Genomic DNA, 14,834 nt, shown 5'->3' with positions numbered 1-14,834 from the left:
CATATTGGAGAGAACTGAGCATTTAAATTTTTTATCTGGGATTCCTCTATCTGAATAGGTGCCACCTAAGCCTGCTGCCGTCTTATTATAAGAGGATGTAGAGAGATGAGAGGAACATATTTCAAAACAACCCATCTTATATTCTTAGTAGAATCATTACATGATATGTAAAATTTTGTCCAAGTGAGGGCACAGTTGGGGGACAACGGTGCATTTCTGTAATAACTCCAAGGCAGTATTCGTCATTTTCTGGTTAATGGTGGGTTTGAAATTCAAATTGCTATTCTACGGAGGAAAATGAATACTAGAGCGTGACAAGGTTAGTAGCACACACATCTAAATAAAGATAGAGTTCAGAGCCATCAGGGCCCAGAGTTTAACTCAGGAACATCCACTAATAAGGAACACAAAAACTTCAACCTATGAATCCAAATTAGAGCTGCACAGCCACTAATAATCATGCATAATAGTTATATTAGCCCCAACTGTCTTCAGGAACATAGACCGTCTGTATGTACGTGCACAGTGCTTGTTCATTTACTCCTGCGGTGTGCTTCTCTGTGTGTGTGTGTGTGTGTGTGTGTGTGTGTGTGTGTACAAAACAGTGGAGTAAAATGAGAGGGGAGAGGACACTGGGGACAGCCAATCATTTAATGAGCTGATTGAGGAGCAGCTGTTCCCTCTGCCTGATTGGTGGCTGACCTTTGGGAGGGGGGTGAAGTAGTCCCATTCGGCAGCAGGAAGGACAAGCGGCTAATAAAGCAGCAGCACTGAGTGCTGCCTAAGTGACATGGGGAAATTATATGAACCATTACACAAACTATTTTCCTTTTGCTAAATCAAATGGATATTTAATCATGTCAGAACTTTTTAATAGTTAAAGATGATGCAATTGAGTTTGGGCTATTAGAGAATTCCTTCCAGGCATTTTAAAACTGATCAGCCACCGAGGCACACATTTAACTTTCTGAAGTAATTGAACTGAAGGGAACAAAATGATCATAGTCTGTGAGCAACATCCATTTGCAGGGCTGACAGTAAAAACAGGCCCCATGCAGTTCTGAGTGGTTTTTTTCTAGATCTCTCCACAAACTCCTGTCAGTTTCTATAGAAGGCACTGACTGTTTCACCCTTAAAAAACAGGCTTATTTTAGAGAAAATAGCAGTGGACTTGAGGGAGGCTTCAGTGTCTTGAACCTGGTTGTTGGTTGGAGCTGAATTTATAAATCACTTGAGTAGTTTCTACACAGATTTTCTACAGAACCAATTGATCCCATAAAAATAATGTGTAATAGAAAATCTCAAAATGGAAGATTTAATCAGAATGGTGGAAGATGAAGTAGTGAATAGCAGGAATGAGGAGAAAAAGCATTGAAGACAAGAGAACAGCAGCTGCTGTGAAGCCTGACAGCTGTCTGGAAACTACTGTGGACTCTCAGACTTCAAAAGCTCGTACTCTGAGGAGTTCAGAGTGTGATACAATCGGGGTAAAGTAAGGCCACGAACTCTGGCTGAAACTGATTAGGCTGTGGATCAGCAGTGGATATCCTGTGAGAAAAGGGGCTAACATGAGGTGGATTTGCTGTGTGAGATGCAGGAAGACTGTGTGGTAAGAGCGGCAGTTTTAAAACTCGGTGACCTTGGTTATGTTCATTTTGTGAAATCAGGTTTCAGTACGCGTCTGCACTGCAGAAGAAAACTACAGTAAATCCTGGGGCAGATCCTATGCTAATATAAAAAGGAGGCAAATACAGGTGGATTTCCTAACAAAAGACTTCAAGAAAGAGACTTCCTTCAAGAAATTAGTGCATGGTTCGACAGTCAAATTCAAGCCCTATTCAAGCACTTTGAAGCTACCTAAAACCACAAACATCTAGACTCTTTATCATCATATATTATCACATCAAAATGTTTACTATAAATGTGATTATCAATTATGTCCACATAATTCCATTACAATCACAGCAATCAAATGTATTATGTTATCTTAACAGTTCACATTAACTTTGTATGTTTTAATAGTGATTATTTAATCGTCACTGATTTCGACTGCAGGAGACAAAAACAGGATCACTTAATTTCAAACATTAAAGGGTTCTGTTTTACATGAGCAATTATGAAGATGAAACGCCAAATTATTTTGAAAATCAAGCTTATTGAGCTTCCTCGAATCGAGGGGCTAAGGACAGAGGTTGTCATACATTGTGAAGTCCCCTTGGGCAATATGAAAATTAACTTGACTTAAATGCAAAGCATATATACCAAGGGTGTGCAGAATCAGAGGGATCTTAAAGATCGCCTTACATAACAATTTACTTTCCAGATTAAGTTAGCCACGCTTGTTTTCCATAAAGCTTAAGATATTTAAATAATTTCTTCTGGCTTTAGCAAAGGCAACCTGTATTTCAGGTGATGCAGCAGGAACCAGTGTGAAATGCCATGGGAAACTGTAAATTCTGTTTAAAGAGTATACACATCCTTGAATTCTGCATGGCTCCTCTCAGAAAGAATATGTAAAAGATGGGCTGAGCACCTGGAGGTCGCTAAACACGTGCACTGAGGTGACACACCGACTATTATTAATGCGTCAGCCACTTTAAGGATAGATGGATAGCTAAAACTCTCTCACTCTTTTGCCATTGAGTGATCATACGTAGTGAAATAATTAGTATATAATTGCTTTTTATATAAACAGGGTCAAATTCTGGTAAACAAATGAACTGATAACTCATGAATAAAATATTATTAACAAAAATTAATGATAAATGTTACTGAAGGGGTTTTTTCCCACCTGACTTGGGGTAGCATGAGATAGTGAATGCTGCTGGCATCCTTTTCTTCGACAGCAGTGGGGTCGATGAGGTGACGCAGATTTTGGTACATCATCTCTGTAATGAAGGGTGTGAAGGGAGCCTGAAGGGAAGGTGGGAAGAACGCAAGTGAAAATGAAAGAAAAAGGAAGAGAAGATTATTAAATGCACTGTACTGTGGTTAATTTACATTTTCTGACATAAAAGGTCTAAAAGTCAGAAGGAGCAATAAAATCAGCATCAAAAACACATCTCTATTGCCTTTTTTCTGCTCAAATTGCGCAAAAGTTCATACAGAGTTGTGCCGGAGTGAGTTTACTTCTAATGTATTTCTCCTCTCGTTCAACCACAGCTAATTAATTTGTGTAGCTTGCAGCTGATCCGTATTGATCTGGGTTAGGCTAACTGGCTCTTAACGTGCCTCTCGCCTCACATGCAAACATCCTCAATGTGTTATAAATAAAAACTCCTACTACTCATGCATTATTCATCGGCATGCAAGCACACGCACACACCTCACTCATACAGCATTATTTCTTTGTGTCTTGCATGCACCAAAGTAAAACCTACCCACAAGAAATTTCATCCATACAATCTCTCTATTCTCTCTCTCTCTCACACACACACACACACACACACACACACACACACACACACACACACACACACACGCAGTATGACTCACCATCAGCCTGCACATGGAGAACAGAACGCTGAAGAGGGTTTCCAGCGCCCACAGGCAGTCCTCTGTGCCACTCTCTCCCTACAAAGTTCACACATGCATCAATACAGTCAGTCCCCTTGTGAAACAGTGAAGAGATAAATGTGCTCCAGCAGACACCAGCGCGTATATCCCCCAATCTACAACAACCAAATGTTGAACAGGAGGGCCACAAAACCGATCGCTATAAAATGTCCACAGATGGAGGAGATGATGGAGAGACTTCAGTCACTCTTTCCATTAACTGCGTTCCTCTTTTATTTAGAGATTGTGCGCAAATTGTCAGTCCTCTCACTTTTTCAGTTTTATTTTCTGTGTCGGATTTTCATACCCAAACCCCGTCCATGTGACGTAACAAGCTCCTCATTCTATGTAACGTTAAGTCTCCTCCACATTTGTCTTTGTGACCTTCATGCATATTTCTGGCCAGCATCCGTGTCGTGCGGAAGAACTAAAATAATGCATTGACAATGTTGACGTTGGCTAGTATTATCACGATTAATTTTAACTAGCTAGCGTTAGCAACATAAGGTAACCACTTTAAGGGGCAGATGATTTGAACTGCAGCTGTGTTTTGATGTGAATGCAGTTGAAAGGGGGGAGATGGAATGCCACTTTTGGTTCAATAAAACCTTTATTAACCTTTACTTAAACTGTAAAAAAAATATCCAGCCTCTTGTCTGATGAACACATTTGAGGGTTGATTGCAAAAACGGTTTGTATAATGATTATCTGTAAATGTTCACTCATGCAGATAATTATGCATTCAACTTATCAGCACATTCTTCTGCTAGTGATCATCACTCGAGGGACTCCACCTGTCTAAGTCATTGGCTATCAGTTGCTGTAAAAAACCTGTACCTTCCATCTTCCTTACATAAAAACATTAAGTCTATAAGCAAGCACAGATTCAGAGGTGGTATCTCACCTTCAGGCGGCGTCTGTTGGTCCTGACGTACCAGTTGGTGAGCATGTCCACAAACTTGACCAGGCGAGGCACGACGGTGTACAGGCGGTAAGCTGCGATAAGAAAATCCTGTCAGTGTTTTTACGCTGAATACAGAAACAACATGAATACATTGCTAGATGGGATGGATTTTAAAACATGAGGTGGTTTCATTTGCAGCCACTGTCCATATCAAGAAGACAGAAGAAGGAAAATGAGCAGTGTGTGAGTTTGAGGTGTTTTTTCCTCACCATCCATCTCAGCCTTGAAGAACTGGATGAGGGACTGCGTGAAGGACTGAATCCATTTGTCCATGATGTTGTCACTCTGCTTTGCCGTGTTTTCATTGTACAGGAACTGAATATCCTCCTCCTGCAATGCATGAAATACACGAATGCGCACAAAAACAGACGAAGCATTAACACAAAATGTTCTTGTCCTCTGACAATTTGATCGAACATAGTATTTTTCCATGAAGCAGCTGAAGCCTCAATCACATATCAGCAAGAATATAAGCTGAAGTTGGAGCAGTTTGGATCTGCATATAAAGTACGCTGATGAGAATAAGCAACGTAACGCGTTAGTATTGTAACTCCCGTAATATGTTATTTAGTTACTGAAAAAACTGCTGCCTTTTCCTTTCCTATCCCTGAGGCATTTACACAGTTTCTCTGCTGATCAGCAGGAGGCTACAAGTCAGCGGAAGGTAAACCTACAGTTATGCTAGTGCGCATGCGTAACTAGCCAATTCAATGTAGCTAGATGGCAGAGAGGAAAGCATCAACTTGGTGGAAACATTCCCATTATTTTTGAATTTTTGAGGGGAAAAGGACAAGAAAAAAATAACGAGATGTGAGTTTATATGTCGGAACGTGTTTAAAAAAATCACCTTTTTTGTGCTTTGACATTTCTATGGAAGCACTCAAAGTTGAGAGGTTCATTAGTTGCATTTATAACCATCATATACTAGGCCATAAGAGCCCATGTTGTATTGTTTTCATTGAAACAGCTGTGCCTAATACTGTATGCCTCTGCCCAGTTCTCTGCCAGATTGTTAGCAAATTAAGAACTGTAAATGTTATATTGCATCTGTCATGCATATCATAAGCGGAATTACTGATTGTGGGCCGTAAAGAAAGCTACGACTGACAGTCAAGACATTCAAAAGGTACATGTACAGTTGGCTACATGCGCAATGAGTTGCTAAAGGGTTTTACTTTAATTTTTGGTAACTCTGAAGAACGTCACACGTCTCAGAAGATAACACAGTTACGCAACATCTTGCGTTTTACTAATCTAAATTAGTATTGGAGGTATCTTTATGCCTTTTGTTGCAGACTTGACAGCAAAAAGATGACAGAGAATGAGCGCTGAGGCATATGGGAACGACATGCAACAAAGGTCTCAAACTGGAGTTGACTGGACATGTTGCGGTTCAGGGTCGCTGCCTTAAACCTCTGTGCCACATGGCAGTGCCAACATTTGGCACAGGCCACAAGTTGAATTTTAACTGCCCCTGTAAACACTGATTGTCTGCAGGTGGTAGACGTAGCTGCAGCAGATGTTGCCTTCTTTGTCCATTGGTGGCAACACTGATATGTTTACATTTGCAAATCTAATCTGCAGGTTTTACCTCCCTGCAAGAGCTCTTTGCTGCTAAAGCAACATTCTGTTCTCACAGGATGGTTTTAATGTGCAGACACAATCTGGACCGAAAACATCCAGCCATCAGTTAAACAATGACAGGGATTTAAGTGAAAGGCATTATTAATCTACAACTACATTATTTCATGGCACTAGCAACAATCAATTTTATTTTTGTACCTATTGCTACCTAATAACGATTGGTTAATAATCATAACTGCTGTACTATCAAGCAGTGCTGTTTTAGACCAGGAATAGCAAATGGAACATTGAAGGAGTTGTGGAGGTAATGACCTTTTATTCTGTGCATTACACATGTACCTTCTGTAACCTTTGTACGTTCTGCACCAGAAAGCGGTAGGCATTATACCACGGCAGCAAGACATCCTTCAACACGTCTCGCACCCCCTCCTCTTTGAAACGCAGGTTCTCTGCTCTCACTACGGGAGAGTTGATGAGGTACAATCTACAAAAAGAGACAGCGAAGGAGTTGGTGAGTGTGGCAGGATTGATTATGAGTGAGTGAGAGCATACACAGGTACACAGGTAACAACTCAAGTGTGTGCATAGGATGTGTTCTATGTGAGCAGGTGAGGCTGTTTGCTGTATGTGTAAGTGGACCAATGCAAAAGAAGTATCTGTGCTCTAACTGAGGACAAACTCTGAATTAAAAAAAAACAGGCAGTGTTGCCCCAGTTGGTTGTTTACCAAAGTTTTAAATATACTTTATAGATGGTACAAGGCACTGTGACAAGATTATTGTGGGAAAACAAAGTTTACACCTAGACAGCTGGTTTAAACTTAAAGAAGACATATAATGCTCATTTTCAGGTTCGTAATTTTATTTTAGGTTCCTCTTGGAATAGGTTAAAATGCTTCAGTGCTCGAAGAAACACTTTTCTCTTGCTGTCCATTGATGTAGCACTGTATTCAGCCTCAGTTTTAGCTCCTGTCTTCTTTTGCAAAGAAGCAAATCATTTTTATGGTTTCTATAATATGTGATATAGATGCCCCAAGCCATTATGCAAGACACTGTAAATATCTGGGTCATATTTCAGTATCTACAGGACACTTATCCAAAAACCATTAAAGCAGGGCTGTGAGGCAGGCTGCATTCTCTTCATGCAAAGCTGTTCAGCTGTCAAACATATCTGCACTGGATTAGCTTGACCAAATAAGCTAAATGTCTACCTTGAATGTGTTCTACACAGATTTCTGGGCCAAAACCTAATTTTACCAACAGCACCTCTGTGCAAACTAATCTCTTCTCTTCATTAAGGCCAAATAAACACACTGTTGACAGGACAACTACAGACATATCTGAATAATCCACAGAAATATAATAGTGTGTGGCAGGCATAAGCACACTGTGTAGACTTTAAAGAAAAGGTCTTGATGATGACTCTTGGAGCAAGCTAACATGATGCAACTTCTTGCAACAGGACATGAGTGTTTTTAATAGCAGCAACTGTAAATTTAAAATGTAGAATTGACAGACACACCAGCTGGTCAAATACTTTCTTCTGGCATCTTAAAATGAGCTGACATAAAGACAGACGACTGTCACTTCACCCAGTTTGACTAAGAAAGAGTTCACAGTAGAGCTGTATCAAATAGTTCAAAGCTTCATTCATTATATTGTCAATTTAATTCTGACCAACATTTGAATGCATGTGTATGCTTCAATCAATATTCATTAAGTCTTTCAAAAAACAACATTTTCGCTGCAGTCACGAAGCTGTTTGCTTTCCTGTTTACTGCAAACAATGGGGGGCACGCACCTGTATTAACATTGCCATCTCGCAGCAATCGAGCAGCACAATTGATTAAATTAACTTAAACAAAATAAAGAAATATCTATTTCAGATCACACACTCAAAATAGTTAAGCTGTTACTCAAAAAGATCATATATGTGTCTGCATTCCCTTGGCACATCATTTCTTTCATACAGATATTGACTGCTGAAAGATGTTGAAGAAAATGCCAGTTTGGTTCATGTGAGTTCATTAAAAACAGTAGATTTCATTTCAAGAAGACTCACTCATTTAATCTGAATTATTCAAATTGAGGAGTTTGTTCAAGGATTTTTTTTTTAGGGTGATTACATCATAAAGCATGCCGACAGACATTCAAAGCTTTGATCAAAAAATCCTCAGTTAAAAAAGGGGGGGGGGGACATTTGGTACAGCCCTTCTTCACAGTCTATACTTCATTACATCACTGGTTCAGTTTCTATCCAGAGTAACATGAAAGGTGGAGTCATGGAAGTCACATGTATGTCATCTAAGTAAAGTTTTAAGGCACAAAAGAGACATTCTGTTGGAAATCAAAGCTTTGTAGACAAACAGGCCTGAGCTTTTCTCTTTTTATCTCAGTAGCTCACTCTTCATCAGTCTATATATGAGCATATGGCTCAACTGCATAGTGCTTTATTCATTAGGCCATATGGCTATGGCATTCTCACTGCTCAGGGCGAAGGAGCAAATGTATGATGGGAAACAATGGTGTATGCATGTGATGTACAGTATGTGTGGGTATGTTTATACTGTATGTAGGACTCAGAAGTTGCCCAGTTAAGCGTGGATAGTGATTCAAACCTTTTAAAACCATGCCTGCTAATAACATAAGGCAGGTTAACAAACAGTATCCTGCCACCGGCACACAGGCATTCATGCTGCAGAAACACACACTCACACTCATTCAAGCACAGCTCTGACCTGAGGGCATCAGCTCCATAGTTCTGCACTATCAGTCCTGGATCTGGATAGTTCTTCTTGCGCTTGCTCATCTTCTGTCCATCGCTGCAGGAATGAGATAGGCAAAGGCATTAATACACATACACATGCACGCATGCACAAAAGTACATGTTAGAAACCATGCACTTGGTATTCAAGTTAGTTCTTCCAGGTCAGCAGGCCTGTAAGCACAGTGCTGCTATTAGACCCCGGGGCTGAGGACAAGTAGCCCTATTGTGGAGCAGCTCTAAGGGCTAAATGTTACAGCACACATAGCCACACTGATCATGAGAAAAAATTGGAAAACTAGGAGATGAATAGGCAGGTAAAGAAAAGAGATGTAATGGAATATAAAAATGGAAGTAAAGAGGAGGGTAAACGGCGGATTACAAGAGGTGGACCAAAAAGAAAATGTCTGCCAGAAATAGCTTAGAAAACTGTTTGAAACTGACTGAAAGAATAAGGCTGCCTTTCAACTAATCCCGTTTAAGATGGAAACCAAAACTGGATCCACAGACCTCCACTATAGTTCAAAAGTAGAAAAAACTCATTGGTGAGATGGCTAAAAACAATCCTGAAGAAACTATTGGGCTCAGTTGTTTTAGTAAAATTATTTAGCTGTTCTTTAAACAAAACTACATATCTGACATCCGTTTTTCTTGCCTAAGAATATCTGTACTGTCATAGAAGCCCTAATCCGGGTAACTCACTGAAGGAACTAGAAGACTTTGTTTTGCCCATTGTTGTTGTCTGTGATGTTGATGTAACATCCTGTGAAAATATTATTTCCCAGGGACAATGCAATAAGTATAGGGAACCTGCATTGTTGGTTTTGATCTTTTGTTGACAATGAGAAAAATCTAGAAAAACAGCAGCCTTAATCTTTAATGACAATGTATCTATTTGCAAATTAAAGATTTAGGAAGAAGAGCAATTTGTTCATAAATCAGTGGTCTCACCTGGCGAGTACCAATCCGTTAACAATGACATTCTTGAAGGGCGGTTTGCCAAATAGCGCAGTGGAAAGCACCAGCAGGGTGTAGAACCTACAGCGGGATACAGAAAGATAATACACACAAACATTGGATTAATTCCTTCTCTGCAGGAGGACTGAGAAAATCAAATTTACAAATTCAATCCATCCATTTTTAATCGGCCATTTGCCATTGTTTAATACCTATCCTTGGATTATTAAGTCTTTTATGAACACACTCATCTGACTGATCCAGCCATTCATGCTCTGCTCTCTCCGTGTCTCTATTCCTCATCTGTCAACCTCTTTCCCATTATCCATTCACTCCCAGCTTACCATCCCCTCGTCTGGTCAATGCCTTCAGCGATGAAGTCTGCGGGGAAAGTGTCTTCAAACTCCTTTCTGTTTTCGAAGGGGTAGTGAGACTGGGCGTAAGGCATGCTGCCACTCTCGAACCAGCAGTCAAACACCTCTGTGACCCTCCGGAGCACGCCCTTACCGCACCGTGATGGGATGGTCAGATTGTCAATGCTGTGTAGAGAAAGTGTGGAAAACGGGTACAATTGTGAAGACAAATGGCAGCAATAACAGTTTGACCAGTTTTGTTTTTAGGCTTTATTATTGTTTTTAAACATTTGTAGACTTTGTGGATTCATGGGTCTATAGGGCTGCTTGGCTGCGGTCCAGAACAACGATTTCATAATGTTTCATTGCTGGGAGCGAGGTTTAAGAAAAGAACAGCGGTGCTCATGTTGTGCTGACACCCGCTACAATAAGGTCAGTTATTGCTTCATGCTTCAAGGATATGGATTAATTTACTCCATATACATACTTGCTCAGATACAGACCATGAAAAAAATCATTGTCTCTTTAGGGCTTAAGCTGAGGAAAACAGATGATACTGGGGTAAAGTAGTCACAAAGTCTCAGCCTCTTCGAGGTGCTCATTAAATTCTCATTAAATCCATATGGAAAGTTTTCTTAGTCATATTGTTAGTAAATTAAAAATAATATGTCAACATCATATATATCCATTTGCTTTAGCATATTTCATTTATTTTTTCCCCTTGAGCAACTACCAATTATTAGCACTCAGGCCTTTAAACTGCAGATTACACCTTTAGTATCTGTTGTTGGCCACTAAAGCTGCTCTGCCTCAGTACTCTGCTGCTTGTGAGAGCTCAGCTCCTGGGTCTATTGAGAAAAGGGAGAGTGTGAAGCAGGAATTTTCCAAATTAAGTGCACTTCTGAGTATATTCTGAGTAGTTTAATATATTTCTATGGTGTTTTATGCATATGATCTTGCTCAAATGTTCACTGTCCTACAATACAGATGAGCCATTATCTCTAGGAGCTGAACACTTCACACCTTATTATGCAAACTGATAACGGTCTGTGCCTCTAGCTGTTAGATATCCATACGACTTTGTATTAATACTCTTCCTGTGCCCATTTTTTTCCAGTAAGTCAAATACATCAAATAGGTTAAATGATTGTCGTTGACCACTAGCAATCTGTCTTGACAGTGCTGACCCCAGAGGGAACAGAGAAGCAGAATGTTCAGAACAGAGCTATCAGAGCCCACTAGCTGTTATTCACCAAACAATTGTGTATGTTTGTGAAACACAATTATTATGTTTCTAGTCATCTTGAAGTTGTCATTTGTAGAATACAACCATAATTCAAAGGTAGCTCGAAAAACATAGGGGGTAGCATATCACTGGTGTGACCAACAACTGCCGCACTTTGCCAACTACCCTTGGCTGTAGCCAGCTACTGTTGGCTAATAAGCTCATGGCTTAGTTAGCCGTGGAGCCGGGTTGACTGGATTTGACAGCCCGAGAGCGAACACGGCAGCAGGTGTACGGTTCTATTTTTCTGTTAAGTAAGGAAAACAGAAGTGAGAATATTTAATTTCTTGATATTTTGCCAACTTCATGCTAACATGCTATCTTTAGGATACAATACAAAGAAGTCTTTGACATAATATCAACGCTATTGTTGCTTCACACTTTGGTGATGATGTTAGTTCTTTGTTTATTTCCTTTTTTTTTTTGTTTTTCTATTTTTTATATAATAAATCTACATTTAAATTCTGGCCACATCTTACAAATTGCACACTGATTGCAAATCAGAACCCCTTTCAAAGCTGCTTTTAGATGTCTGCGGTGTAGTTAATGAGTTACTCTTTAATTAGTTTTCTTTTTAATCTCGAAGATTGCTTGAATCGTTATTATCAAATCATTACTTTTCCACTCTTTCAGACCTGCACAGGAACCTGTTCTGTACAACCGAAACACAGGAGCAAGATGAAGGCGACCTCTCCCTCACCCATTAATTAAAGATGGCCAACCCCATGGAAGTGATTAAAGGTAATTAGCGGATGAAGAGCGGAAGAGTAAAGTGATCTGTGTTCCACAACAGCCGTCTGGTACAAGCAGACAGGTCACGTGAAAAAAGAGGCAGAGGACACATTTATACACCGACATCAAAACTCCATTCATGTATACACGCACGCACGCACGCACGCACACACGCACACACACACAAACAACCTGTGTGAATGTGAGGGAATCACACTATCTCAACAGAAACACACCCCTGAGAACACATTCAGGTAGGTGATAATCTCCGTGTTTGATCAGTGACTCACCTCTCCCGATGCAGATCAGTTACTTTGACTCCGGTCAGCTCCTCCAGTTCAGCCATGGACCCGACACACACCACCTGACCGACACACACACACAAACGCACAGCACAGCTTGAGGGAGCAATATCACAAAACAGCTTTCACAGTAAAAAGTTTCTTGAATACTGCTGAAATAATTAATCAATGAGCTGATCTAAAAAAACATCAAGCAAAACTATCCAACATCTGCTAGTTTCAGCCTCTTAAACATGAGGATTTGATCTTTTTCTGTTTTGCATAATTGTAAATAGAATGCATTTTGCTTTTTTGAACTTGCAGACATTCACTTTGTGCTTTTTCATTCAATGTGCAGTTAACATGTTGTTTTTACATTTTGGTTTTGGTAGGAACATTAACAAATGAGATAACACATGTTACTTAGTGAGTTTGAGAGGTTTTGGTCAGGCTACATAGCCATGCTTGGTGTTCCCTATGGTACACTAAGCTAACTGGCTGTTGGTAGTAGCTCGATATGTATTGGACACACAAGACGTATTGTTCTTTCCATCTAACAATTGTTTAAGTTGTTGTAAACGTCATTTGTGCTAACTTCCTGTCTGTTTTGTAGTTAGCAATCCCCTCTCTCCTCTCTAAATCACCACATCACTGTGGAGCAGTAATCACCAAACATATTATCAAGCAGGAGGATCCTGTGCGCTGCGTGTTTACGAGCAGACAGGACTCAGACAAAGTGGGAAGGGTTACCAATAACAAGAAAATATTTTCACTTTACTGCATGAGCAGTGGGAGGACAGACAAGGTTTACCGAATGAATACTCTGCACTGTGATTACTGTTGGAACATACAGCTGTTTCACGTTTATTGTAATAAAAATATATCACTTACAGCAGCTTTATGAAAGAGTATTGTCAAAAATGTCAAACTATTCCTTTAAATCCACAAGAATTAAAGGCAGTTGTACTCACTCAATTATTTGTTCACCCTAATAGAAGAATTGCATCTGCAAAAGACTATCAGCGTTAAACCTCATAAGTCTGATGAATTTTTATGCCTGTTTTAGTATTACATCATCAGAGTAGAACACAACTTAAAAGTAGGCCTACTTCAACACACTTCCTGTGTAACTTTACCTTAGAAAGTATGGTAAAGTGTGTTATCTGGTCTCCTCAGAGAGTTAACCTGTAGGCTCTGCTCTAGTTTTACCACAGCACCAGGTAACATGGCCCAGATACAGCGTGATACACCACCATCAGATATTTAAAAAAAGAAGACGGAATGATAGAAACACAGAAAAGGGACAGAGAGAGAAGACTGAATAAAAGAAAAAGACACCCAGAGATGGATATTGTGAAACACAGTCACACAGACAGACACACAGCTTTAGTTTTTTGGGTGTGTGATATGCCGCTGAGGGGTGTTTGAGGGAGGCACCAGGGAGCACGAGTGCTCTGAAAATGATCACAATGCTATTTCCAGCAAGCAGGTCGCTCAAGCTGTCCCTCTTTCAGCCAGGGGACCAACACTTCATTTTTCAAACGCTCAAACAACCCAATTCTGACACCTCTATTCAGTTCAGTCTAGCTCACGTAGTCAGCCGGGTTTTGGCAATGAACATCCACAACTAGACAAACATTTACAGTTTGGCTGGCTTCTCCGCTGTCGGCTTCTCTTTGCTCTTTCATTTATGCTCCTCCTCCTCTTTTTCATCTCTCATTTTCCCCCTTTTTGAGTCTTTCTCTTCCTCATTTTCTTCACCAACTAATTTATTCTGACCCCACTCCTCCACCTCCTCTTATTCTCCCTGTCTTCCTTCCTTTTCACCCTCGATCACTGTATGTCTTGAGGACCTTTGAAGTTGCCTTAACCGGCATGAAGACAGTCCAAACACATTTTGGTTTGTGTTTATTTGCTGTTTACATTAATGAATCATTCATGTGTTGAGTTTACAGAGACACTCGGTAATGGTGCCTGAGGGGAGCTGACTCTGACTGCATGGAGTCACGCTACACTCTCCAGTTCGACACCATGGTCACATCACTCTGCCCATGCCAGGAAGTCTCTCCTACACAGGCCTTTACTCACACACTAGAGAAGGGGCCAGATATGTTAAATCATACGAGTGTCAAAAAGAGGTCAGCGAGAAACATTTCTACCCTGCCAATTTATGTGAAGAGCTGGATTTCTGAAGCCTTAAAGCAGACCAATCTGCCTTTGCAGAGACACAAGACTTTCCCCCCATACTCATTTCTATGGTAAATGAAAAGGGAGAGTTATGGAGAGTCCAACTTTTCAATTATGCCCTCTCATGCTTAGCCCTGATTGATTTGTGAGTGCTGCCATGGCTCTCTGAGAGAA

The 14,834-nt window shown here is 40.3% G+C and overlaps 1 protein-coding gene across 1 annotated transcript in view; it reads right to left on the bottom strand.

Annotated features, from left to right (window-relative positions):
- Nucleotides 1-14,834, bottom strand: part of iars1 (isoleucyl-tRNA synthetase 1) — a 57,802-nt gene that overhangs the window by 16,762 nt on the left and 26,206 nt on the right. The window contains exons 15-23 of the mRNA XM_030419528.1: nucleotides 12,483-12,556; nucleotides 10,167-10,361; nucleotides 9,817-9,903; nucleotides 8,840-8,923; nucleotides 6,443-6,587; nucleotides 4,729-4,849; nucleotides 4,460-4,551; nucleotides 3,496-3,573; nucleotides 2,792-2,913 (exon numbers count right to left, since the gene is read on the bottom strand). Coding sequence (XP_030275388.1) covers nucleotides 2,792-2,913; nucleotides 3,496-3,573; nucleotides 4,460-4,551; nucleotides 4,729-4,849; nucleotides 6,443-6,587; nucleotides 8,840-8,923; nucleotides 9,817-9,903; nucleotides 10,167-10,361; nucleotides 12,483-12,556 — 998 coding nt within the window. The remainder of the gene's footprint in view (nucleotides 1-2,791; nucleotides 2,914-3,495; nucleotides 3,574-4,459; nucleotides 4,552-4,728; nucleotides 4,850-6,442; nucleotides 6,588-8,839; nucleotides 8,924-9,816; nucleotides 9,904-10,166; nucleotides 10,362-12,482; nucleotides 12,557-14,834) is intronic.

This window comes from Sparus aurata, chromosome 6 (assembly GCF_900880675.1).
Source record: "Sparus aurata chromosome 6, fSpaAur1.1, whole genome shotgun sequence".
Classification (NCBI taxonomy): Eukaryota; Metazoa; Chordata; class Actinopteri; order Spariformes; family Sparidae; genus Sparus; species Sparus aurata.
Note: the sequence above shows the minus strand (reverse complement) of the source record. Positions and strands in the feature narration are given on the sequence as shown.